Consider the following 27,872-nt stretch of genomic DNA (forward strand, 5'->3'; position numbering starts at 1 on the left):
TCACTCAACCCAAGTCTATTCATCCTCACTGGTGTCCAGTATAGTCTATTGAATATTTTAAACTGGATGGGTTTGGACCTGGCATCTCTCATTGGACTTAGCATCTCCACAGTCAATCTGTATGGAGTCAGATTTGTCTCATTAATACCTGTAAATGCACAGAGGGTGTTCTACAAATATTTCTTGATCTGCACACGTGTTTTGCTATCCACAAATACAAATTTCTAATTTGTAACTTGTATTTTGGTTTTTGCAAATATATGTGTATTTGTAAATATATCATTTTTTCATTTGTTTTCTTCAATGACGTCATTTTGAGACATTCTTGTCGAATTTCCACACAGATCCACAAACAAATAGCTGGTGATTCACAAATGGCCCGCCCTCCTCACCAGTAGATGGCAGTGTTGTTCTATGCATACAAATATTCCTTCCACAAACACAAATTTCGTATTTGTAACTTGTGTGTTGTTTTTTACAAATAAATGTGTATTTGTAAATTTCTAATTTTTATTCGTTAAAAAAAGGCATTTGTAAAACTGAAAATTTTGTTTGTAAAGTGTGATTCAGCATTTGTGGATCACCGATCACACACATGCATCTCTTTCCTCAGTGACGTCATTTTGAGACATTCTTGTCGAAATCCACACAGATCCACAAACAAATAGCTTGTGATTCACACAAAGCAACACCGTCATCCAGTAGATGGCAGTGTTGTTCTAAGCATTGATGTAGCTACGGTTTACACTGCGTAAGTGGACATTCGCTGCAACTTTCTGTCAGCAGCCGAGAAGGAAAGATATAAAAGGAATTAGGAAGTATAGGGCAATTGCGACAAGAGCACAGACAGTTACCAATATTTCCAATCAGGATGGGTAAACAATGCTGCCGTTTTAAGAGGTGGTAATTTAGCTAACAGTAGCTATCAGACGTTAATTCATGAGTTGTTAGAGTTTTCCCAGAAAAATCTCATAGGACTTTAAAACTTTTTTTTCTTTTGGTTTTTCTAATAATTAGTCAGTGTGTAGGGCAGAGGGCGATTCCCGAAAGCGGCTTATGTGAAAACTAGAGTAAGTGAACCCAGAGATGAGGGAAACTCTGGGATTTCCATTCCAGAATGAGAGGTAACTTAAACTGGTACACACATGCTGATGCAGCATGGTAACTGACTCTCAGTGTCAGTCATCATGGTAACTGACTCTGTAAACCCAACCTGCTCGCTGGCAGGTTTACTTAAAGAAACCCAGAGTCTGATGGAGCTGTCCTTTCTTCTCAATCCTGTCATGCTGAAACAGAAATAATTCACATAGGTCTACTTTTACACCTGGGAAGAGAATCCGCTGACTGCTGATGTGCTCTCAGATCTGAACAATCCTCTGCGTTTTTATCACTTTGCAGGTTAATCCATCACCTTCCAGCAGTCAGAAAAAGAGAAATCATTGACATTTCAGTTTGCTTTCTTTATTTCTCACAAATACAAAAGTAACAATCAGTAGGCATGGTCTATATTTTTTTCCAACATCTCAGTTTCAAAGTCTTTGTTTTTAATTTGCCACCACATTAAGGATAACATTAAATAACTTACAGAATAGAATAGAATAGAATAGAATAGACTTTGTCATTGTACATGGTACAAATCGTGGGATGCTCAGCCCACACAGTGCAAGAAAAACATACATATTAAAAAAAAAAAAAAAAAAAGTACTAGCCTATCTGTAGATAAGTGTGTTTCTGCCTCTTGTTGGGTCCTGGGGGTGAGTTACGCCCTCAGCCTTTGGTCTCCCAGAGACCTGACTCAGGACCAGCTTCTCTGCCTCTGTCAGATGTGGTGGAGATGGAGATGGAGGTGATCACCACCTCTGCCTTCTTCCACATGTTCATCTACTCAGCAGGATGAGACAGGATGTGTGTGGGTAAAAGATATTACAAATTGAAATATCCACTGAATAAACTTTTACTTTGTTTAATATGTGAAATATGAATAAAACCAAAGTGAGAAGCAGACATACAGTTTTTTTTATATTTCATTTGCATCTGACTGCATTTAAAAAACAAACAAAAAAACACTGAACAACACTTTCTCAAAGGCATGAGATGGGTCTGTTGGAGGTTAAGGCGCCCAGCAGCCTTCAGGAGAGCACATTAATGGAGAAGAGCAGACAAGACAGCACATTTTGTCTGCAAGAGGTTAAGGGCAAACTTTCATTGAAGAGGGACCATCAGTACTATTTTCAGGTGCAAACACAGATTCACCTTTCACCGGCTAGCTACTGTGAGGGGAATTTCAGAGAGAGAATCCTGCCTGATCATGTCTTTCTTGACACCATAAAAAGGTACACACATTTGTCCAGAAGTGCATCATTCCACAGCTACTAGCAAAGTGTATCTACAGCCCCACATCACATGCCACCAAACCATCTGAGGACAAAGGATGTTACTGTGGGGTGTCTGTCCTGCATAATGATGACAGACTTCAGTGCAAGTCAGGAATCTGTAAAAGACAGTACATGCACAAAAGTTGTTTGAAACTTTACACCACGTTTGAAAATGTCAAGGTGGAAATGCAGCAACTGTGTGCGGGAAATAACTAAACAAAAGAGGGAAAACAGGAAAAAAAAGAACACAGTATAAGTTTGAAGTGTTTTATTTAACACACAAAGCAAAAATGTTCCAAAATATGTAAAATGTATATACAGACGTGGACAAAATGAAATGGACAAATTCAAGTAACATGAAATAAATATTTTTGATTAAAACTATGAACTTATTAGTGTCAGTCATTATTTCATTGATGAAAATAATCCACTGTGTAAACATTAGAGTTTAGCCTAGAGGAACAACTGAGGGAGCCAAATTTGTCAGTGCACAGCACACAGGGACTATTTTGTCTAGAGGAATTACACCTTTTGGATGCTCAGCTTCACACATTTGAATTCCTACTGTACTTTGAAGTATGGTGTACCAATTTCTAGCCTCGCCTATAACTCTCTACATGGATCTGTACTGATGCAAGTGCAACTCGTGTTGACTCCAACATCACGGGACCCAGTTGCTTTTTCCCTTTGGTAAAGGCTGGGATCTTAAGCTCAGTATTATACAGACCAACTGAATCTGCCACATCAAAGCCTCTATCAGCCAATATCACATATCCTGGGTTTAGGTGATCTAAAAAAAACACAGTTCTCAGTGAAGTGTTTGTCTGATGTTCTGCCGCCACAGCCTTTTGATATGAAAGACACTGTTCCTTGTGGTGTTATACCAATCTTCATGGTATGGTGATGTTAGTATTTTGAGTTGGTCTGTGCTCTTGCTCTTAGGTCTCTTGGCTTTTGATAAAAAAAAATTCAAAGCAGTCAATAATACAGGCACATCTACGAAAGACCTGTCTAAATACCATGGGCATTGAGAGCTGTGCTGGAGCTCTTCTCGATTTGGCCAAAACATGAGTGCTGGGACAAGCCTTGCATGTATCGCTTCAATGGTGTTCCGAAATGTTCTGCTGGCAGTTGGAGTTGAGATCCTAAAAATACAACTGAGCAGTGAAAGGGAAAGGTTCATTTTCAGCCTCATAAGAGTTAACAGAAGTTGCTGGAAGGGAGACAGATGTGTACCAGTGTAGAAATCATATCAGAAATATTAAAACTACTTGTAGCTTGGAATATGTGGGGATTCCAGTCATTCTTCTCACTTTTTCATCATGATTTTCAAAAGCCAATTCATCAAATGTACCTGATGTAATACTGTCTATAAACCTCTGGTTTTCCTCCCTAAGCTTGTTACATTCCCTTTGTAATCTGTCAAACTTTTCTTTGCACATTCTGTTTTGACACCGTTGCTCATCCTCAGCAGGGGGTGACGGCTGGGCATCAGGCGCTGATGACAACTCTAGGAGGACATCCACTGAATCTTGTTCCGCCCTCTTGTTCTTCATTCTGCTGTGCTGCTCATACCTCTCCGTGTCTTTCTCTCTTTTCCTCTTCTTGGTGGCTGGTCTGTGTGTGAAGACAGCTGGTTCCCAGTCAGGGGACAATAGGTCATCAGATTTGGCACCTATAACAAGAGAGTTCATGCCAAGAAGTTAGAAAAAAAATACTTAAATTTCAGTCAGAGAACTTTAATTCTTATTGTATGAGCATAAATATAAGATAAATAATGTTAGCATGGCTGTAGCAAATTTGGCATCAGGCTCTGTCTCATTTTATTCATTTCCCAATAAATGATCTGCTTGACAGACATTACAGGGAATGAATAGCATTCCCCCGCAGGAGATCAAAGAAAAAGAGCCCACAGGTGGATGCTGAGGAGGTGGTGGGGCTGAGAAATTTCATAGGCAGCCAGAGCAAGCAGCACGAGCAGTGGCAGCAACAAACAGCAGAGTAGCCAGGAATTTTCGGGAAAGCAGAGGATTTAAATAGCCCGCCCTTCTCAGATGAGGAGAGCATTTGACTGATCAGTTGATCAGGATTTGTTGTCTTGCCTGAACTAGCTCCGCATCATATGTGATATGTATCATATTGTCATTCCTGACTAGTTAAGCAATCTCTCTCATAAACAACTGGTAACTATTCATACTATTCAAACAGAAAATCAACATTTCCTTTCATTTCAACTCATTACAACTTCAGTTTTAAAAAGGATGGAGTGCTATGAAAACATAAATAAAAACAAAGGAGTGTAACAAGTGTAACATCTTGTCTTTGTGCTATTCAGCTGAATATGGTAGTAACAGGATTTCCAAACTCCTCCATTTTGAGTTTATTTGCGTTATCCAACGCATCCTTCACTCAGCCTGATTTATGGTCCTGCATTGACTCAACGACGTTGCTACATCGTTGCCGTGACGCCGTCGTGAACTCTTCGAACTTCTCCGTCACTCTGTTTCGTCGCGGTGCAATTCACCGCCAGAGCGGTAGGAGGCTGCGTTCCTTTCCTGAGTGGTTATCGTCATCTCTAGTTGATTCTTTGTTTAGCTTCCGGCTTTTCCGGTCACAGAGAAATGAACGCGGAGCACGGACAGACGGCTCCGGCCGTATCCGTATTGAATGTTGAGTATAATGGTATATATATATATATATATATAATGAGCCTTAACACTGCAACATCTACATCGCAACAGAAGATGTTTAAAGATGGCGGGGATGGCGCAAGCAGGAAATACGGAACCAGAAATGCGTTGCTACGTAGCCCCGTACCCTACGACGTAGCAACGTTGTTGATTCAACGCAGGACCATAAATAAGGCATTATTGGACTTGGTGTCTCATTATTTTGACTTAGTATCTCATTATTTTTGACTTAGTATCTCATTATTTTGACTTAGCAAGTCATTATTTTGACTTAGTATCTCATTATTTTTGACTTAGTATCTCATTATTTTGACTTAGCAAGTCATTATTTTGACTTGGTGTCTCATTATTTTGACTTAGCAAGTCATTATTTTGACTTAGTATCTCATTATTTTTGACTTAGCATCTCATTATTTTGACTTAGCAAGTCATTATTTTGACTTAGTATCTCATTATTTTTGACTTAGTATCTCATTATTTTGACTTAGCAAGTCATTATTTTGACTTGGTGTCTCATTATTTTGACTTAGCAAGTCATTATTTTGACTTAGTATCTCATTATTTTTGACTTAGCATCTCATTATTTTGACTTAGCAAGTCATTATTTTGACTTAGCAAGTCATTATTTTGACTTAGTATCTCATTATTTTTACTTAGTAAGTCATTATTTTGACTTAGTAGATCTTATTTTTTTCCATCAAGTGGCGGAAATGGGCTTCCATAGTTTTGCCCTCCACAGGGTCAAGTGAAAACCATTCAGTTACTTGCAAACACTGCCACCTGCTGACGGATGGGGCGTGCTTTCTGTGAATCACCAGCTATTTGTTTGTGGATCTGTGTGGAAATTCGACAAGAATGTCTCAAAATGACGTCATTGAAGAAAGCGATGCATGTGTGTGATTGGTGATCCACAAATGCTGAATCACACTTCACAAACAGAATTTTCAGTTTTACAAATGCCTTTTTTTTTTTTTTTTTTTTTTTTTTTTTTACAAATGAAAAAATGATATATTTACAAATACACATATATTTGCAAAAACCAAAATATACAAGTTACAAATTAGAAATTTGTATTTGTGGATAGCAAAACACGTGTGCAGATCAAGAAATATTTGTAGATCACCCTCTGTGCATTTACAGGTATTAATGAGACAAATCTGACTCCATAAATCTGCTCTATTTTTCCTCCTCATATGTTACTCCCAAGTCTCTTTCCCACACCACCTTTAAGCCTGTTGTATTACCCTGGGTAATACAACAGGCTTAAACCCACTAATAAGATGATTATAAATTTTACCCACAAGGTGAGGCATTGTACTTAATAATATAAATTTAGAGGAAATAGGAGATTGGATTGGCAGCTCAACACCTCTGGGGGCTGCCTTAGACATGCAATCCCTGAGCTGTAAGAATTTCCAGAAATCTCTGTTATGCAGGTTGTATGTTTCCTTTAATTCTTCAAATGATTTTAAAATATTGTTGTGGTAGAGACGTTGGATATGCTCGATTCCTTTAGTATGCTACTCTCTCCAGAAGAACACCTTTCCCCCTATTTGTAATAAAGAGTTATTCCATATTGATGATGAGCTTGCATATTCTTGATGGAACTGCTCATTTTTCTCAAATCTCATCTTAAGACCAAGTATCCTTTGCTTGGCCATAGAGAGACTGTTAGGGCTGCTCTTTCCTAAAAGGCATTTTCAGGCTATAGTGCCCATCCAACAGTTTTGCAGAGTGACTTGCAATTTCCAAGAACCTTATGTCTTCTCTCGACATTTCCCTGTCCTCATATGTCTTCTCATTGAAGTCATGCATATATTGGTTGTTCAGCAGTTCCTTCAGCTGGCAAACAGAGATCCTATTCACTGCAGCAACACTTAGCCCAACGTCTGGGTTAGTGGTGTCACCCCCTTGCATGGGATCGTTAATGACCCAACCCAGCACTGTCTTTATGGCATATGGGCCTCCTCCACAGCTGTTGATGACATCCCAGGGTTCCAGTAACTTGGGAGCATTGCTACCAATCAGCAAGTCAACATTGGCCTTCCGAACACGGAAGCGCAACAAGTCAAGTCAGAGTCAAAGTCGTTTTCAACCACCAAGCTTGGATTTACGCCAGAAAATGTGTGCACACAGAGTCAAAATGGCCAATTTCATTGTGTAGCGCTACTCATACCTCTTGAGGAAGAATCAGTGAGAATAGGCGTCCTAACAGGTCCTGCTGCGGCTCCATATCCGCAGCCGTGGTCCCGGTGCCCGTGTCGGCGAGTCGGCCTCTCCCCGCGCTGGAAAACTGTTTGCCTCTACTCACGCACACCTGGCTGAATAAATGCACTTCCACAGGAAGTTGCCTCAGTGCCACACAGTACAAAATGTTTTGCAACAAAAAATAAAATAAATAAACACACGCATGTTACAGGGAAGAAGTGAATGTTGTGGGGAAATACATATTTTAGATCAAACATACAATCTCCCTGAACGAAAAAATGTTTATTTTTATACGACAACAATTGGGAAATAATTGCAATACGACGTCTGTGTGGGGTTTTCAAAGAAAACGTTGTTTTTTTTAGTCTTATTTTTTTTTTACTTAAATTAGTTGAAATTTGTATGGTGTGTAGTGCCTTTCCTGCCCTGATAATAAGAGTTTTTCCTGTGAGGTTTAAAACCACATTGAGGAAATGTTTATCAGACAATTATGATTGAAGGTTCCTACCAGACATGAAATGTTTGTTCGTCAAACAAATGGAATGAGAATCTGTTCTTAAACCTAATTATTTTATGTAAAGTAAAATGTGCTTGATCATGAATGTAATCCATAAATTTTACTTTTCATTTATGCCAAATATGCTGAAAGATGGCCTTAATCACTTTTATTCTGTCCAGCAACAAAAAAGTCCACAAATGAATATAAATACATCATAAAATCTTCTGATTGCTGTGTGTGGTTCTTACATTTTGAATGAATGGAGTGCATGGTGCAAATATAACAATGTAATAGAGTTTATAAATGTGTGCTCATATTTTCCTCCAGGTTTTTAGAAACCTGCACATCAATCTCAACATTATTTTAATGTTAGTACTTGTTCAGAGGGATCCGCACTGGTATTTTTCACAACTTTGTGCTTCTTTCTCAAAACCTTTTTTCTCACATGCCTAACAATGGAGTAGTGTTGAATGTTTCCTGCAAACGCTGTTTCAATAACCAAGACTTTAAAGACATTCCTCCAATATTTGGATGTAGAGTAGTGCTGCAGGTTCTCTCAAATGTTATGAATGTGATGAGTGGCGTATAAACACTTAGTGATTTATCATTCCTCTTCTCTGACTAACAGCAAATGAGGTGTTTTTTGAATCAGTTCAATCAATTTTATTTATAAAGCCCAATATCACAAATCACAATTTGCCTCACAGGGCTTTACAGCATATGACATCCCTCTGTCCTTTGGACCCTCACAGCGGATGGTACAAGGCAAGCCTGAGCCAGCCCTAACTATAAGCTTTATCAAAGAGCAAAGTCTTAAATCTAGTCTTAAATGTGGAGACGGTGTCTGCCTCCTGGACCGTAACAGGAAGATGATTCCACAGGAGAGGAGCCTGATAGCTGAAGGCTCTGGCTCCTGATCTACTTTTGGAGACTTTAGGGACCACGAGTAACCTGCATTCTCAGAGCGCAGTGTTCTGGTGGGATGATATGGCACTATGAGCTCTCTAAGATAGGACGGAGCTTGACCATCTAAACTGGACTGCCGTCAGCATTTTACTCATAAAGGATCTGTATCATCAAGTTTGTTGACAGGTGCTGGGAGGATGCAGAATTGCTGCTGCATGTGAGCAAAAATGTGTACAAATACTTCTGTGGCTCTAGAGGGCGCTGTCTGATAAGTAATGCCGGTGGGAGTGAGGACTACATGTTTGGAAATTAAATTTTAGAGGTTATTTTGCAGTGTGTGTATTTTGTGTTTGTCTTCCATGCTTCAGGTGCAAATGTATGTTAATAGGCCATGATGTGTTGTTATTTTTCTCTTTAAGAAAACATTTTATATTCCAATGCGAGTTAAGAATTGAGAATTCCTTTTAAAGTGTTGATTTCCTATGAAGTGACTACGACAGACTAAAAAAGAAATAACAAATTCACCCTGCCTGAAGATGTGAGACTTGCAGATGGCTTAAGTGACATATTTTATGCCACACATCAAGGCTTTTTTTAATTGTAGCACATCATTTTAGGATGCCCCATCAGAGGTGTTCCAGGCGCGTCCCACTGGTAAGAGGACCTGGGGTATACCCAGAACACACACACATATCTCATCTGGCCTGGGAACACCTCGGGGTCCCCCAGGAGGAACTGGAAAGTGTTGCTGGGAAGAGGGACATCTGGGGTGCTTTGCTTGGCCTGCTGCCCCTGCGACCCAGCCTTGGATAAGCAGAAGAAAAGCATCTTTCATACAGTCATGCAGCCTGACTTCACAGAGCAGGATAAAAACAGCACAGAAAAAAGGAAACAAGTACATACAACAATAAACATTAAATTTTTAAATAAATAATTGTCAGAAGGGATAAAAGACAGGACTAAAAAACAGAGGCCTCTAATGACGAGGCACCATTAATTAAAAGCCAAGCTAAAAAGATATGTCTTAAGGTTTCTTTTATAAAATGTCCGCTGAGGTGGGGTCCTTCGGATGCTCAAGTAGACTGTTCCATAGACTTGGCTAAAAAGTGGATATTTTGTTGAAATTCTGGGACGACCAGGAGGCCGCAGGTACGCATCTCAGAAGCATGTCTGAGAGATAAACTGGTGCCAGGCTGTTCAGTGGTTTAAAACTAATAGGACAATCTTAAAATCAACACTAAAACAAAGTGGCAGCAATTACTTTAAGATAGAAGTTATGTGTGCCATCTGTCTGGTCTTCGTTAGTGTTGTATCTGCTTCATTCTGAACAATGGGTGTTCACAACATGCTGATACAGTCAATTAAAAATTCATTCATTACTTTTTGTATAGGCCCAGTTGAATATTGCAATAATAATGAGTGGTTATCACAAAATCCCACAGCACACCTGGATTTGCATCGCTGCCACACACTCTGAGAACCATTATATTACACCATTACGCCTGTGTTTTTCTTTTGTGTTAATTATTATTTTACACGTCTTATCTCCCACAGTGTTCTCCCTGTCATGTCTTTCACTTGTTTTGTGCCTACATCACCAAAAATAAATATAAATAGTACTGGCGACACAGTGGTGCAGTGGTTAGCATTGTCGCCTCACAGCAAGAAGAATCCCGTCTGTGTGGAGTCTGCCTGTTCTCCCCATGTCAGTGTGGGTTTTCTCCAGGTGCTCCAGCTTCCTCCCACAGTCCAAAGACATGCAGGTTAATTGGTGACTCTAAATTGTCCGTAGGTGTGAATGTGAGTGTGAATGGTTGTCTGTCTCTATGTGTCAGCCCTGTGATAGTCTGGTGACCTGTCCAGGGTGTACCCTGCCTCTCACCCAGTGTCAGCTGGGATAGGCTCCTGTCTTCCTGTGACCCTTAACAGGATAAGCGGTTGCCGAAAATGAATGAATTAATACATAGTGCTGCTACTACTACTGCTAATAATAATAATTTATAGTGGAGGGAGGGTCACGCATTTACCACAAAAATAATACATGTTGTTATGCCCCACCCTTAGGCAGCCCTATTGGGGCAAACAAAACTCCAAACACTGACCCAATAATTAATAGTACTGTACACCTTTAAAACACTCAAATCCATGGGATTTATTAGAATTAAAATGGGCAGACAAGACAACAAAAGTCCCTCGGTGAGAGGCAGCAGGACCAGCAGTCCCCACACCAGAGCCTCTCTCCTCTCCTCTCCTCTCTTAAGCACCTCCTCCATGCCAGGTGTACTGCACCTCCTTAGGTAATGCAGCTTAGTAGCTCAGTGGCCCAGTCCATAGGGACTTGGGTTGGGAACTGGAGGGTCACATGTTCAAGTCCCCGTCCGGACCAAATATGTAGTGTGGACTGATGGCTGGAGAGGTGTCAGTTCACCTCCCGGACACTGCCGAGGTGCCCTTGAGCAAAGCACGGAACCCGCCTGACCAAGGCAGTCTCCCTCACTCTGACATCTCTCCACTTTGTGCATGTATGGGTCCTGTTTGTGCATGTGTGTGTCTTTTGGACATGTGTGTTAATGACAAAAAGAGTGAAAAAACTGAATTTCCCCTCAGGGGGATTAATAAAGTATATAAAATTAAAAAATAAAAAATGAAAAAAAAAAAAACACCTGGGCAGATCTACAAAGAGGGAAAAGGGACAGCAGCAAAGAACACATACGCAGCCGTAACACCACCACCCTTAAAACAACGAATAAATAGTTTGTCCCACTGTCAATCACAAGTAATGAGGCAGTTAAGGTTAACATTACTGTTCCAACAACCCATAGTTCATTGAAAAAATGAAAAAATATTTGTAGCTTTGGGGCAGGTAAAAATAATAATAATAATAATAATAATAATAATAATAATAATAATAATAATCACAACCCAGCCCAGCCACCCCTGTCCTCCTGTGGTAAGTAAAGAACATTCCCATTTCAGAATATTTGATCATGAGATTTCCGACGGCATTTGAAGGCACCGTGTTTCCTTTTTAAACGCGGCATCTGTTTACGATAAGATGTTTAGGAAGCCGACTCTGGACCTCTTCCTCCTCTTCCTCCACTGAGCTGGACAAAAAAAGGTCGGCAGTTTGCGATTCATTGGTGAGAAATGCCCCCAAAAACCAAAAGAAAGGTTTTGGCAGACATGCTGGAGGACCTGTCAAAGGAAAACTTTGTCAAGTTCTGCAGGCAGCTTCTGGACCGTGGGGACGTCAGACGCAACAAGGTGGAGGGTAAAAACTACCTTGACATCGCGGAGCTCCTTGTGACAACTTACACCGAGTCCCGAGCTGTTGGAGTGGCTGAAACCTTATTGAGAGAGATTGACTGCAACGAGGATGCAGAAAGACTCGGTAAATATCTCACAGATACAAGGTTTGACCCAATGTGGAGACAGAAACGAGAACTCCGGCTGCAGAACACTGAACCCTTCAGATCTGCCTTTATTTATATTTATATTGTCGTCATTTGAAAATGTTTAACTTAAGAGCTGTTTTTAAGGTTTATTTCTAGATTATTGAAGTTAAAAATCAAAGTGATAAACAATTGAACTAGCCCGCGTCTTTTTTGCTTTCACTTCGAGCAGGGGCGGACTCAGGCCGAAGGCATTTTTACTGTGTTATTTTGTAACATCAAAGATATTTTTCTTGTAGACATAGAGAGCCCTCAAAGACGTTTTCTCCCAACTGCTCAGTGTGTGTGTGCATATATATATATGTATATATATATATACATATATAGTTAGTGCATCCTATAATAATCCTGTAATTTAAACTGTAATTTCATCATATTTCTTTCTCTCTTCTTCATTTTCTTTTTTTTTTTTCCAAAAAATCAGAATCTAACATTGTGTCTTCTTGTTTTTGCAGTTGAAAATGCAGGTCGACAATCCACAAAACCTGGTCCCAGCGACAGTGAGTTGTTTTCCTGTTGTGTTTTTGTGTTGTTGTTTTTTTTTCTAAATAGATATTACAGATTAGCTGCTGTAGAGAAGGAGTTGTTTTGAATTATTTCATGTTGAGCTTCATCCTCTGAGCTCTGGGAGCTGTCATACTAAATGGATGTAAATGCTTGAGGGCCATTTTGCACAACACAGGCTGAAACAAGCTCAGCCAGAAGAGTTAGGCTATGCACCAAGAGTAGAACAAAAGCAGAGTGAAAAATTGTCTTCAGCTCACCGAAACATAAAAGCAGCAAAACAACGTGCAACATATTGAACAAATGTGGTAAAAAATAAATAAAGAAATAAATAATCAGAGGATAAAAGAAAGAAGGTGAAAAATATGAACAAAATACTAATAATAACAAAGTATAACGCATTTAAAATAAAATACAGATTTTGCAGGTTTGTAGCTCTGATTTGGGAGACACTAATGATAGAAGAGTGAAGGGAAAATTTCAATTAATATTTTCACCATGATTACATTTCCTGTGGCAGACTGCATCCCTTTACGTTTATGATGACATTGACTTGCACGCTGCGTTCTCTGCTGTGCCATTACAAATGCATAAGTGTGATCTATACGTGGCATTCATACAGGAAGTGTCTCGAAGCTGACATTGCAAACAGAGGCTTCTCCACGTATTAAGAAAATTTAAGTCAGCATGTCCAGCACTTTTTTACCTGTCTCAATCTACTTAATTACACATGTTGTTTTCATGAATTTAAATGTTACAATTTCTTAATATGTGTAGTTTTATTGAGATAATACCTGGTCTTAACTTCACATGAATAGCTGCATTGGCAACATGTTTAAGGATTTTTTTTACATGTTGAATGAAGGCTTGTGCCAATTTCCGGTTTAACCGGTTCGGTCCGGTTTAAGAGCTCCACCCAGTTAGGCTTGTACCAATTTCCGGTTTAACAGTTTCGGTCCGGTTTAAGATCTCCACCCGGTTTAATTCACGTCAACTGGATAAACCGGGGGGGAGGGGCTTTTCACATCAGTGCCGTGTCAAGGGACTATATTCAACTTATAGATGAAGAAGGAGGTTGTGCATCAACAGTGATGATACTCAGAGTGCTAAACCCAAAAATCCAATATGATCAAAAATGTAAAAAATGGTAGCACATCTCAAATTGCCCAGTTAAGTACTCACATCTGACTTCTTTTAATGGCTCACATCAAAAAACAAACGCGTTTCGGCACATGGCCTTCTTCAGAGCGTTTTCAACTTATCTTGCATTGTAACATGCATTATGACAACTTAATAAGGTTTATGTTTGTTTATAAATGAAGTGGAGGAGCCTGCAAGAGTTTTGATTAGTTTGTCTCAGAAGCTGCAGAGGGACTCCGCAGCTCCACTCAGCTGTCTGCTGCTGCTGCGAGAGATCAAATTTCATTGGGGGCGGGGAAAAGTGCGAGGGAGTCAGCAGTCATTCAGTTTGTTGCCCTAACCAAAGATACTGGATTACTACTGTACAGGACAATAAAAGGACAAATTTTGTACAGCAAAATCATTTTACAGACAAAGTCCACTCTGTACCTAATATTAATCTGCTGTTTTTATCACATAAAAAGGCATTTCATTTGTTGTGTGTATGGAAAAATAGTTGTTTGTCAATAAGCAATTTAAATTTTCTCTCATTTTGTTTCAGCTGCGAGCCCCTCCGCTGGAACAAGTGGTGCACATGCCATGGCAGAGGGTGGGTGCGCAGGTAGTGTGGCGTCTTCTCAGTAAATACCTTATTCTCTGCTTGTGATCAGTCACTGATCCAATTGTTCAGAAACCCAAAATCTGACGATCAAACACAAGTTGTTCAATAGAGAAAACAAGTTGTGAGCAATTAAACCAAACGTGGACGCTGTCCAGTGTTACAAATGAAGCACATCTGTGTCTTACGTTTTCACACTTTACACTTTTTTCACACCTCTAAAGAGAACCAGAGCTGTGACTCAGCATTTTTTGCAAAAGAACTCAGACCCCTCTGGAGGTGGTCTGAGTACGGTTTGCCATAAGTCCACGTTGCAGTTCATTTAACCTGTGCCTTGTGAACACAAAGCGCTCCAGGTTTGCTTTACCTTTTTATCTAGCCCTCTAGATCACATGCTATTGAACTGGGGTGCTTGAAAAAAACATGTGGGCCTGTAACGCTTGCAAGGACGCAGGACAAGGAGTAGTTTGGTCCACGGAAGATACCGCACATCTCCAGATGTGGAATGTAGAATACATCAACAGTCTACAGCACAGAAACACTAAGGTTTTCCTTCAATTTTAAGTCCACGTGAAGGGAGGAGCTGCATAATCGCACTGCAGTGCCACGTGAAAGTTAAAAAAAACCCAAAAAATGTCAATTAAATATAGGCGAAAGTGTGACCAGAAAGAGGACCGAGGCCCCATCAGAGCTGAAGTTTACCAGAAAGAGAACTGAGTCCTTTTATTGTTGGTCCACTTTTTGGTGCACTTTAATGGTGCTTTCACACATAGTCCTCTTAAAACAAACAGAACTCAGTCCTTTTAAAGTGCATTGAAACGTGGACCAACAGAAAAGGGCTTCAGTTTCATGTTTTCACGTTTACATAGTTGTTTTTTCTGCACTACACAACTGTACAGGCCAACTAGGTTTCGTCTTCCTTTTTAGGCGTCCCATTGCAACAGCAAGTGATATAGAAGGCTAAATACAAAGGCAAGGAGCAAAGCAAACCTGGAGTGCTTTGTGTTCACAGTAGGTTAAGCGAACCACACCGCAGACTTGAAGCGAGGTGGTCTGAGTATGGTTCACTTCAGAGGGGTCTGAGTTCTCTTTGAGCGTTCACATATGTGCAAAAAAAGCTGAGTCTCCACTCTGAGTCTGTTTAGAGGGCTGAAAAGGACCAAGTGTGAAAACAGCCTAAGAGGATTGAGTTTGGTTTGTTTTAAATTAACTATATGTGAAAACACCCATAATTATAACAGCGTTAGTTACAGTTGTAATACAACTGAAAAAACAATATTCAAGTCAAGCTAATGTTTTTATGTTAATTTCACACCTAGGATGTGATCGGATAATGTATATTATCTGATTATATTATATTATTTATTAAAAATGACAGGATGTAGCAGCTGGTGCATTTGCCTGTTTGCAAGTACACTGATTACACCTACAAAGTTAGCCGGTTTGATTGATGGAGGTTGTGAAAGCATGATACAACCCTAATCTGGCTTAGAATATAATGAATGACATTTGACTGAACACAGAGTGTACGCAGTTTGGGTACACCTGTGTGTAATAGCACACTGACCCCTGGAGGGTCACAAACATAGCAACAGAGATTATCAGACACTGGCTCAGGAAGCAAAGGTAAAGCAAAGAAGACAGAAATATGTGAAAATAATGTAAAAATGTAATGTAAAAATAGGAACATTTTTCAAGTTTGTGTATATTGCAAGAACAAATACAACTAAAACTAGTAGTTTAGTGTCGCTTTGGGATGAAATCATTTCAACCATAAATGTTCATTAAGCCTGATGTTATATAAATTACTAATAGGTAATTTTCTACTTCTTTTCTCCTCAGAGAAACAGCGGCCTTCACTGATCCAGAGAGTGAGTAATGTCACATCACTCTGACTATACATAATGCAGTTCAGTATAGCTGAGCAAAAACATCTTTCAAATCTGGAAAGAAGCACCAAAATTTGACTGAGTGTACCTCTTGGGTAATTCTTTTGAAAAATCCCATTTGCCACGTAAATTTCAAAATGGCCGCCATTTCAACCATCTTTTATGACAGAATTTCATTTTCTGGGCCAATTTCAATGATTCTGGTGTCAAATTATAGGTTTTTAACTATGGAAAAATTTTTTTTTATATCTCTTTATACCATTTACTCAGAATATTTTTTAAAGTAATGTACAAAATATGCATAAACACAACATTATTCCAGCAAAACGTTTATTAGAAATGTACAAAAATGGTCAATTGATTTGCTCATGAGAAGCTGAATATGATCCTTTGCTTACTACTGCACATATCATTTGTACAGCATAGCATAAAACATACACAATGTAAAATGCAATTATGTGTAACCTGAACATTTTAGAATCAATGTACGTTTTTCACATCAAATTCATCTGTAACGTCAATACCTTAACATTCTAGACTCAACAGTTGTGTTAGAGTATATAATCAACTAAACTATGCTCTAACTAACCTATGAAACAGAGCCTAATCTTCACATCTGCAGCTACACAGTGCTGTGCAAGCAAGACCAAAGCGGTAGCATTTGCACCTTCCACGACATTCAAATTTGCAACCACACTTGGAAAAATGTATTTTTAAAATTATTTTTTATTTATTTATTTTTTTTTTAAAAAAATGTACATTAGCTATATAGCTAACTCGGGCTGAACGGTTGTGTTGTGGGTTAGGGTTAGGGTTATAAACTAATTTAAAAACAGTGTGTGGGTCAACTTATCCACTGGCTCATCATAAGCCACTCTCCCCTACGCCATGTGTAGCAGCCAGAGATCAGTAAGCATAATATTTTCTTTCAATGGCTGAAATATGGTAGAAGGAAGCTTCTTGGCCTCTCCAATACAATCAGGGTCCAAAACTATACTGACCTGCCCTATATAAACATGAATGTCTGACCAGTGGTGGACAAAGTATTCAACGACATGACTTGAGTGAAAGTAAAGATACTCTTGGTCAAATATTACTCCAATACAAGTGAAAGTTGTTCAGTCATTTTTTTTATTTAAGTGAAACTGCACCAACTGATTAACATAGCGGGGATCGAAATAAAATGAATAAATAAGATAAATAAATAAATAAATAAAATGAAAATCAACCAGCCACCCTCCTCCTCTGACAAGTAAAGAACAGTCCCTTAAGTGTGGTGAGGTTTGTGGACCATTACCTGCCACAAAGAGAGAAATGTGAACGGCTCGTTTCTCCTCTGACATGTCACATACCTGTGTGCCGCCACAGCTCAGCTGTCCAGGCACTACGGGGCAGTCATGACACCAAGAAGAGGAGATCATTTGACCTGGAGCCAGGCTTCTCCGTCGCTGGTAAGCCGTTATCTTGCACTGCGGAGCACTATGGCTGCCGTATTTGACAGGAATACGTATTCCTGTCTGTGTATGTGACCCCCGTTCAACCCACAACTGGCAGGATTCGCCTTTCATTTCTGCTGCTGGTTGAAATCTGTAGCCTACTAGCACAGCGTGCTCCTGAATGTTTTCTTTTGTTCGCTCGCACAAAACTATTTTTAGTCGCAAATGCATGTGACGCGCTTACGTGACCAAAGATTGTCTCTGCCTGAAATACACATTACTCAGCCAGGAAACCAGCTGATACCAGTATCGTTCTCCAGTAACAAAAAATGAATTTTTCGCTGGTAAAAAAATAACTTGCCAGAGTGGCAAGTGGTCTTAAAAATTTATCAGCCAGAGACAAAATCTACCCGTAATTGGCGAGAGGCGAGTGTTAGTTTTGGACCCTGAATACAATGAATCAGGCCTCTCTGTATATGTATATCAAGATTATACTTATTGGACAATTTTACACAAAGTTGCCCCCAAAATAGCATTTCTGGGATTGAATTGGCGGCCATCTTGGAAAAAATGGTGGCCATCTTGATTTTTGCGTGGCTAATGGGTTTTATAAAAAGAACAACCCCCAAGGAGTATTTTTGCCAATTTTGGTGCTTCTTTCCTCTTGTGAAAGATTTTACTGAAAAAATGCAGTTAGCTGCTTAGCTAGTAGATGAAGACTGAAAATTATCCTCATCCTGAACTTTGTAATTGATGATACAAGCAGTTTTTTATGCAAGGGAGAAGAAAGGACTGGAACACACTGATCAATTTACAGCCTTTAATAGTGCAAACAGACTAATGTTTCAACACCACTGTGTCTTCATGAAAGTCAAAGAGTCTTTTTGACTCACTGATGAAGACACAGTGGTGTTGAAACATTAGTCTGTTGGCACTATTAAAGGGACATTGCCTAGCATTTTCAGTTGTTTATTGGCAAAATCCGATGTCTGCATTCAGAAATATGTCATCATTGGTGTAGAGGTGTGACGATACATCGATCCACATCAATACATCGATTCATTGATTAACAATCCGATTACATTGATGCAAAATGAAAACATCGATCCATATCGTCATCTTAAAGATACACATTTATTTTGAAATTCACATAGCACGTCTGTGTCACCATTTCTGGGCAAACGCATCTCCACTCAAACAACAAACAGAGCTCAGAAATAAAATGGTCAAATCATATTCTAGTTGTTTTTGTTGATGTAAATGATTGTGTTAGATGGCCATATGATATCGCGTCATATCGATCGCAGGCTCCTGAATTGAATCGAATCAAAATCGTATCGTGACAGACTTTGTGATATCGGCAAACATCGTATCGTCATCCAAACAAATCGATATAATATCGTATTGTGATGAAGCTGGTGATTTACACCCCTACATTGGTGCAATTTTACCTTCACCAATAATTTGACTTATTCTCGTAAAAGGAGAATTTTGGATTTGTTTGTACATTGAGCAAGTAAGTCGTTTGGGGGTTCCATAACGTTCTGCCATCTTGAAAATACATCCACCAGCAAGGGACATATAGCACAACCAGGGAATAGCCCTGCCTTCAGCGTTTTTGCTGACAGCCAGGCCAGCGCTGCGTGACTGAGAAGCCAAAGGAGAGGAGCGAGAGCATCACGGGAGACGGAATCCTCGTCGCCAAGAGCGAAAAGGAATCAAAAAGCCAACATGACCGGCATTCAAAAAACGAGGGTCAACATTGGGGTAACCTTTCCCAGGTGGAAAGAGCTGCTGAAAGAGAAATGTAATGCAATCACAGGCCAGCGCCGCTTTCAGCGGCACAGTGATGCGAGGAGAGGGATGAGGTGTGTGAGGTTGAGCCACTTGTCAGTTGTCAAAAGCCAAGATGTGATTGGTTTGATTAGATTTACACCCGTTCCAACAGTCCTATGTTGTAAACACAGCCAGCATGGTGAGGAGGGGGTTTGTCAACTAGCATCACGTGTGTCTGTGTAGGAGCCTGAATGAATACTCAATACTCAAGTATCGGATGACATGGTTTCATCAATGTTATCATAGCTTTTTGGTCCACAGTGGCTACCATCTTTGCAATACGTGTTTGAAACAGTGAGGTGCTAGAGTGCGCTCACAGTTTGAATGCAATATATGATTTCAACGTTAGATGGGAGAAATTCCTACACACTGTGGCTTTAAAGGCTGTAAATTGATCAGTGTGCTCTAGTCCTTTCGTCACCCTAGGAAAGTCTATGTCCTTGAGCTGAGAAGCACCTTTTAAAATTAAGAGGCTCAATGTAGTTTTTATAGAACTGTCTTTTTATGTGTTACACCCAGGCAATGACATAAAATACAAGTCATCAAGCTGCTGCAAATAAAATACTTGTGTGATGTAACTGATACTCTTACCACATCCACATTTGTAAAACACATACATTAATGTGATGTGAACAGCTGAGAAAATACACATTTCCCTCATGAACATGTCCTTTGAATTTACCAGGTGGAAACAATAGCATCTGTCATAAAGCAGCTTTTGGAAACACTGGCTGGTATGAGTGACAAGGAGCTTGAGAAGTTCAAAAAGGTCCTGAGTCAAGTTCACCAACATGAACACTTCTCAAATATCCAACGGAGGCTGCGAAATACAACAGACGTGCAGGACGCTGTGTTTTTAATGGTGCAGATTGATGGCCAACAGTCTGTGGAGACGACTAAGGAGGTTTTAAAGAAGATGAAGAGGACTGATCTGGTGCAGAAGTTATCAGACAGCAGCTCAGGACCCAAAAGTAAGACTAAAGGCAACAACATCTAAAACTGGTCCTTAACTTGTGTCTCATACACTTATAAACTGTCTTCTATTGACATTGTAAATAATTAGATTTGTACAATAGAGAAAAGGAGACATCATCTTGCCCTCGGAACACAGTTTTATGACTGATGTGAAAAACGAAAAAAATATTTTGGGATGGGGGCAAAAAAATCAGATAAATTATATGTAACTGCTGATGAGATTCAGATGTAATTTTGTGTTGACCTTTTTGTAATTATTCTTTTCTACAAAGCAGTATTGTCTGATGATCAGTGTTTTTACTTCCTTTCTGTCTCCTCAGAAAAACACTCTGTGGATGAACACCTGTCTGCACTGATCCACAAAGTAAGCAATGTCATATCTGTGTGACCACGCAGAGTACAGCTTTTATTAAATAAGATGCAGGTTTAAATTCATATCAACATTAATGATGATAAATTAAACCAAACTGGATGTTTCTCACAGTACTGAAGCTAAGATCAATTTGTGCTCATTAATATTGCTATTGTCAAGTTATTGTGTTTTAAACAGTTTTTCAAAGATTTAAACAAAATGTTAAACATGAAAATCATAGGATGTCTCCATTTTGCTGCCACCTGTTTCTGCACTGACGTCATCAACATCTGACGTTCAGATTAGGAGGCTCATTTCAGTTTATGTCAGCACAGTGAAAGAGTTACAGCCTGTAAATAAAATTAATCAGTTTACACATATTAAATAGATAATAACTAAAAGTATCAGGAGCTCAGGTGGTCTTGTAGAAATATTAAAGCATTCAAATGCCTAAAATAATAATAATAATAGTTTATTCTGTGAACATATTCTTGCAATTTTCCAGGTGGCAACAGTGAGGGCTGTCAAAGAGCTGCTTTTGGAAACACTAGGTGATTTGAGTTACGAGGAGACAGAGAAATTTCAGTGGTTGCTGCAGTTCACGTTCTTCCAGAGGAGCATTGAACTCCTCTCATGGGGTGAACTGAGCCCTGCAGACACCCCAGGGATCCAAGAGGAGAAGACTTCCATGATACACGATGTGACTGATGTGATGTTGGAGAGATGTGGTCAACAGTCTGTGGAGGTGGCCATGGAGGTTTTGATGGACATGAACAGGACTGATCTGGTGCAGAGGCTGTCAGAGACCAGCTCAGGACACAAAGGTAAGATAAAGAAGACAACTGTCAACTTAATATGTAATCATAAATAAATATGCCCTGCAACAGATCTTTTCAACTGTGGGTCAAAGAAAATGAAGTGTGGCGTATAGTGTAAAGCAATGCAATAACAACATATGTATGTGTGTATATATATGTATATATATATACACACATACATACACTGCCACTGCCACAGAGCGTAAAGACTGTTCCTACCTGCTGTCCCAACATAAGTTCATAAGTTCACTATCTGTGAACTTGCTGATACACCATGAGATAGTTTCCCTAGTGACTTTTTTTTGCCTCTTGTTCCTCCTCGGCTCACGTTTGGGGATTTTAATGGTGTGTTATTATCTCACATGCCGATCACAGAAGCAGGTGTGTTATATCTGTGGAGTCTTTCACCCTGACCAGAGGGCTTGGAGCAGGAGAGGAAGTATTTAAATCCTTTATTCTCATAAAAGTATCTAGTACCACCCTGTAAAAATACTCGGTTACAAGTGAAAGTCCTGCATTTAAAATATTACTTACGTAAAAGTATGTAAATATAATCAGGAAAATGTACTTTAAGTATTACAAATAAAAGTACTGTAAAAATGTCCCCTGTGACTGTTGTAGTCATCTACTGATTTTACTGTTGTAGTCGGTTGAGGTGGAGCTCACTAATAATTATTTTCAATATGGGTTAATCTACTCATTATTTTCTTCATTAATTGACTGATTATTTGGTTTGTAAAAATTCTGGAAATAGTGAGAGATAGTGTCACACTTACCCAGAGCCCAAAGTGACACATTCATGTTTGTTTTGTCCAACCAACAGTTCAAACCTCAGCATAAAAATTATGAATTAATCAAAAGTAGCAATAAAAGAAAACCCTCATATTTGGGAAGCTGGAGCCTTGAAATGTCTTCGCAATAAAAATGACTTAGATGATTATCAAAATAGTGGCAAATGTATTTTCTGTCAATTCATTAAGTGACTCATAGTTCCAGCTGTGCTTGTACATTGTCATATGTTTCGAGTACAAACTCTTAACTTGTAAAGTAACTAGTAACTAAAGCTGTCAGATAAATGTAGTGTAGTAGAAGTAGATGGTAGCATGAGAAGAAAAGACTGTACTTACAGTACCTGAATAAATGTGTTTAGTTACATCTCACCACTGGGTGCAGCTTATATCATCTTATCTTCATGACTTTGTGAGTATGACTTGACTTGTGACTTGTTTGACTTATAGCAAGGTCTTGAAATGACTTGCTTGATTTTCACCACAGTGGCTTGGGACTGAGACTTGAAGGATATGACTTGAGACTTTCTTATTACTTAAACATGTGTGACTTACTCCCACTTCTGCAGTCCACACACTTGAAACTGAAATATTACAGGCTTTTATTTTCAGTATGACACTCAGGACAAGAACACATAAAGGTGTATTTATTACAGAAATTACAACTGTCATTAAATGTGTTGCAGCTGCAGGATCATCAGCTGAAGCTTTTGGTGTGAGTACCATGGAAGGAGGTATGTGTCCTATAACTTAATAACAAAGATTATTCATGAACTAAAAACAAAGTTTCCTCTAAGCGCTGTAGTTATTTTAATTTACATGTCAGATGAACGTTTAACACAGAGTTTAATAGGGAAGACGTCAGGTGAAGCCATAATTGATTTTTATGATGTTACTATTAAGTGGATTTCTTGCTCATTTTACCAATTCTAATATAAATCCTTGATATTAGAATTATAACAGTCTGGCAGTGTCTGATTATAAAACCTTATGTTAATTCAATCATTCATTCATATTTCCTTTGTCCTCAGAGAAACACTGTGTGGATGAACATTGTCCTGTACCGATCCAGAGGGTGAGTAATGTCACTTCTGTCTAACTTTAAACTAAAGCTCAAACAATTAATTGATCAGCTGATCGACAGAAAATAACCATGATCATTTTGATAATTGATTTAACATAAAGTCAAATTTTCTATCAAAAAAAACCTTTATATTGTTTTGAGGATTTTCTGTTTTTCTCTGTTTTGTATCATTGTAAACTGAATATCTTTGGATTTTGGGCTGTTGCTCAGACAAAACATTTGAAGCTGTCAAAGTGGTAACTTTTGTAGGAATAATATTATGTCACATTTGCTGAAACTGTCACTATATTCTGAAAGAAGTACATGAGACAGTCTGAAAAAAATCCCTCCCTCTAATGATATTTACTAGAATCACACCGTGGCGCGGCAGCAACAATCAGAGACAAAGAATCTTCAATCAGAAATAAAATAATTGTAAAACAGGATGAAGTGAATCACTGTGATTTTGTTTAAGAAATGTATACAATTACAGTTTGTAATAACATCACATGTAGGGTAGGGACTCGTTAGGATTTTAACGGTCCGATTCCTTACCGATTCCTCTTACTGATTCCTACATTATACTTGCTATACTTAAACAAGTATATAATAAACACAAATGCAATCATACAAATACAAAAACTTTATTCTAACTGTTGCACAGTACAATTAGATGAAAATACACATTTGTGTGTGGTGTGTATTTCAGATTTAGAGCTTGTATCATCTCCCTGAGAATATATAACAACAAAAAGTGATTCTCTGATTTCTACAGTAACACTATTACCTCAGATTAACCACAACAATGTAATAAAAAATAGGTATATGCATTCATGCTTGGGCACTGTTATTGTCGTGACAACACCTGAACATAACACACACAGACACACTGGCTGTTTGTTTCTACCTCTCCCCTCGCTGGAAGCGGACCTCCTGCCGCCAGCCTCCGCCTTGATTAAACGCTGAAAATTAAATAAAAGAGGGAGACAGGTTTCTCCTATTTTATCTTATTTTGTTTTATTTCTCCCTCTTCCTTCGCTGGAAGCATCAGACCTCCCGCCGCCCACTCCCGTCGTACGCTCCCGTCTCAAACACGGAGGTCTCTCTCCACTGAGCACCCGGCGCACGCCCAGCATGTTAAATAGCCTGTAACCATGACAACTGTGTGACACAAACTCAGTGCTTTAGTGATTAGATAATTTCGGGCTCGGTCGGGTTCGGACAGAAATATGCCAGTGCTGCACTCTAATGGATATGCACGTGACGGTTTATTTTTTTATTTTATTTTTTTTTTAATTTTTTGTACAATCTAGGAACCGTTTGCAGGAACCGTTACGCCAAATGTGATGGAACTGGTTCCGGAACCGGAACTTTGGACCCGGTTCCAAAAAACAACCGGATCCGGATCACAATCCTAATCACATGTGATCAATTGTATCATTACTATTTACCTAAAACACAGACATTGATGAGATGCAAACAGAAAAATCTGTAATTATCCCAGCAAACCAATTGCACTTTTACCTCATGAACATTTCACTTAAATTTACCAGGTGGAGACGATGACGTCTGTCATAGAGCTGCTTTTGGAAACACTGGCTGGTTTGAGTGACGGGGAGCTCGAGAAGTTCAAAAAGGTCCTCCTGAGTCAGACTGACTTCAGCGGAGGCCTCTCAGACATGACACTGATGCTGCCAGAAATAAAAGACAGGCAGGTCACAGTGTTTTTAATGGTGCAGATTGATGGCCAACAGTCTGTGGAGATGACCAAGGAGGTTTTAGAGAAGATGGAGAGGACTGATCTGGTGCAGAGGTTGTCAGACAGCAGTTCAAGACCCAGAAGTAAGACAACAAAAACAAGAACATCTTCAAATCACAAAACTGGTCAAGTTGTGTCTTCTTCTATTTACATTATAAAAAAAATGCGATTTAAGAGGGGGCAAAAATGCCTGTTGATCTAGTTTAAATGTAATTTTGTGTATTTACATTTTTATAAAGCAATATGGCCTGAAAACAATGTTTATTGTCAGATGAGATGTTTGATCAGTCACTGATGACTTTTACCACTTTTCTCCTCAGAGCAACACTCAGATGAACACCGACCTGCACTGATCCAGAAAGTGAGTAATGTCACATCTCTCTGACTTCATACAAAACAGCTTTCATTAAAAAGATCCAGGTTAAAAATTAACATAATCTTGAACATTTTAAATGATATGACCCAAAGTCAGGATCAGTTAGACTTATTTATTTATTTTTCATGGAACTGAAGCTGCGTTCAGGTTGAGCTCTTTTGCAATAAATTAATCCAACAATAATGATATGATATTTTTATCACTGAGGATGAGATGAGGAAATGTCAGCATGAACATATTCAACAACTTTTTTCATCAATAGTAAAGAGAACTTTATCCACCAGAAACATCTATTTATTGTACTTCAAACCACTTTTTACAAGAAGTAATGAAAATGATTTTTTGAGCCACTGTGACTCATTTCAGTGTTTTTGAAAAGAGCTGCAGCCTGTAACATAAAAGAAAAACAATTAACCAGTTCATAAGAATTAAAGGAAAGAAGGAAAAGGGAATCATCTTTTGATTTGTACTTTTTCTTTCTTAGTAAATAAAAAACAACAAAACATACTAATCAATGATAAAAACTGAACAAACTGTAATTAATACAACAGCAATCACCAAATAGGTCTATACCTTGTATAATCTACCAGAAACACCTACGTTTACACACATTGCTGAGATGCAAAGAAACACATTTGTAATTGTCCCAGTGGATTAAATATATGTCCTATAAATGTATTGATTGTTTCAGGTAGCAACAATGGCAGCTGCTACACAGCTGCTTTTGGAAACTCTGAATGGTTTGAGTGACAAGGAGCTCGAGGAATTCAAGGAGTTCCTGCAGTGGATTATCTTCAGAAAGTACCAAACAGAAATGTCATCACCGTTCAGACTCACAGAAGACAGAACAGAATTAGTGGGTCTGATGTTGGAGGCTTACAGCCAACAGTCTGTGCAGTTAACCAGGGAGGCTGTAAAGAAAATGAACAGGACTGATCTGCTGCAGAAGTTTTCAGACAGCAGCTCAGAACTCAAAGGTAAAACAAAGACGATGTAAAACTGTCACGTTACATAATGTCTCATAAATGTCCAGTAAATACATTTTATGATTTATAATAAAAAAGTAAATCTGCTTGAGTACAAACTGTCATCACCAATGTGAAATATAAACTGGGGACAATGATCAATCATACGTGAAATAATCAATTAAATCAACACATCTCTGAGTCCCCCACATCTCCCATCTCCCACAGTCTGAACAAAAACTGAATGTTATCACAGCGCTCAACACTGCCAGCCTGTCAACCACTTAGTCACCCTATTTCTTGAGTAACTTAGATACTGTGCAGTTATATGTCACTTTAATAATGAAAATGTGCCATTAAAGATGCCAAAATTGTTTGTTCGGGTTCATTTGGTTCTTTGTCAGTTGAACCAATTTGCATATTTGTTTGTGATGTTGACGGGTTTGTCAAACTTTTTACCCTACAGTCAAACAACTGAATTTGCTTCGCCATTGTGCCTAAAACAATTCCCTCTGAGCACGCAAATAAACACACCAACACACATGCAGCATTGCCACATGCAGCTGCATGTCCAGTTCTTACTGTAACAACAATACTGAAATATCACTAAGACAACAACCATTACTAATTGATATCTTTAGGGTGTGTTTTGCTGTTTGCTGTCCCTATTTTGTTTATGTGAAAAAGTGGTTGACACTGATGGCAGCCAAAGGTCAAGAATTGGTTGTTAATTTCTCAAAATATTTGCCAGTGGCATCCTGGCTACGTTCCCCTTGAGCCCTGATACAGGTTTAGTATTTGTTGCAAGGCTTTTGTGTTGGATTGCTTTAGATTGTGATTGTGTTTATTAATTGGTCTCTATAAGTGCGTTCACATGGACATGAATAACTTGTTTATGATCAGGTTTTTGGAGTATCCCATCCATGTGTTTGAGCATGTAAACACCATATTCTGTTTATGAGAAACACAAATATGCTAGCTGAAGAACAGGGATGTATACAGAGAATATGAATAACCAGGTTTCTCTTGTGCTTAAGTAAACACCATATCCCGAATATGATCATAACTGGGATAAGCCTATTCATGTCCATGTAATCACACTCTATGTTAAATTAGATTTCATCATCATCTGAGTCACTTTAAATATCTTTTCTCCTCAGAGAAACACCCTGTAGGTGAACATCAACCGGAAGTGTTGGGGGAAGTGAGTCTGACTTTACACCACATATCACCTGGATGCAGG

The 27,872-nt window shown here is 38.9% G+C and overlaps 2 protein-coding genes across 22 annotated transcripts in view; both read left to right on the plus strand.

Annotated features, from left to right (window-relative positions):
* The window catches only part of pycard (PYD and CARD domain containing), a 63,484-nt gene extending 55,484 nt beyond the window's left edge, over positions 1-8,000 (plus strand). For all 4 annotated transcript variants that reach the window (XM_049583464.1, XM_049583467.1, XM_049583466.1 and 1 more), the window contains exon 5: positions 7,726-8,000. The gene's annotated coding sequence lies outside the window, so the exon portion shown is untranslated. The remainder of the gene's footprint in view (positions 1-7,725) is intronic.
* Positions 1-27,872, plus strand: part of LOC125893023 (uncharacterized) — a 71,466-nt gene that overhangs the window by 24,724 nt on the left and 18,870 nt on the right. For 6 of the 18 annotated variants that reach the window (XM_049583430.1, XM_049583429.1, XM_049583432.1 and 3 more), the window contains 10 exons: positions 16,215-16,243; positions 20,219-20,504; positions 20,829-20,872; positions 21,366-21,684; positions 23,153-23,200; positions 23,498-23,541; positions 25,083-25,371; positions 25,609-25,649; positions 26,356-26,641; positions 27,790-27,833. The exons of 9 other annotated variants lie outside the window; for them this stretch is intronic. In XM_049583430.1, the coding sequence (XP_049439387.1) occupies positions 16,215-16,243; positions 20,219-20,504; positions 20,829-20,872; positions 21,366-21,684; positions 23,153-23,200; positions 23,498-23,541; positions 25,083-25,371; positions 25,609-25,649; positions 26,356-26,641; positions 27,790-27,833 (1,430 nt within the window). Of the gene's footprint in view, positions 1-11,727; positions 12,070-12,585; positions 12,631-14,315; positions 14,376-16,214; positions 16,244-20,218; positions 20,505-20,828; positions 20,873-21,365; positions 21,685-23,152; positions 23,201-23,497; positions 23,542-25,082; positions 25,372-25,608; positions 25,650-26,355; positions 26,642-27,789; positions 27,834-27,872 lie in introns of those variants that run through there. 3 more of the 18 variants (XM_049583437.1, XM_049583440.1, XM_049583436.1) reach the window with 2 other exon arrangements.

This window comes from Epinephelus fuscoguttatus, linkage group LG8 (assembly GCF_011397635.1).
Source record: "Epinephelus fuscoguttatus linkage group LG8, E.fuscoguttatus.final_Chr_v1".
Classification (NCBI taxonomy): domain Eukaryota; kingdom Metazoa; phylum Chordata; class Actinopteri; order Perciformes; family Serranidae; genus Epinephelus; species Epinephelus fuscoguttatus.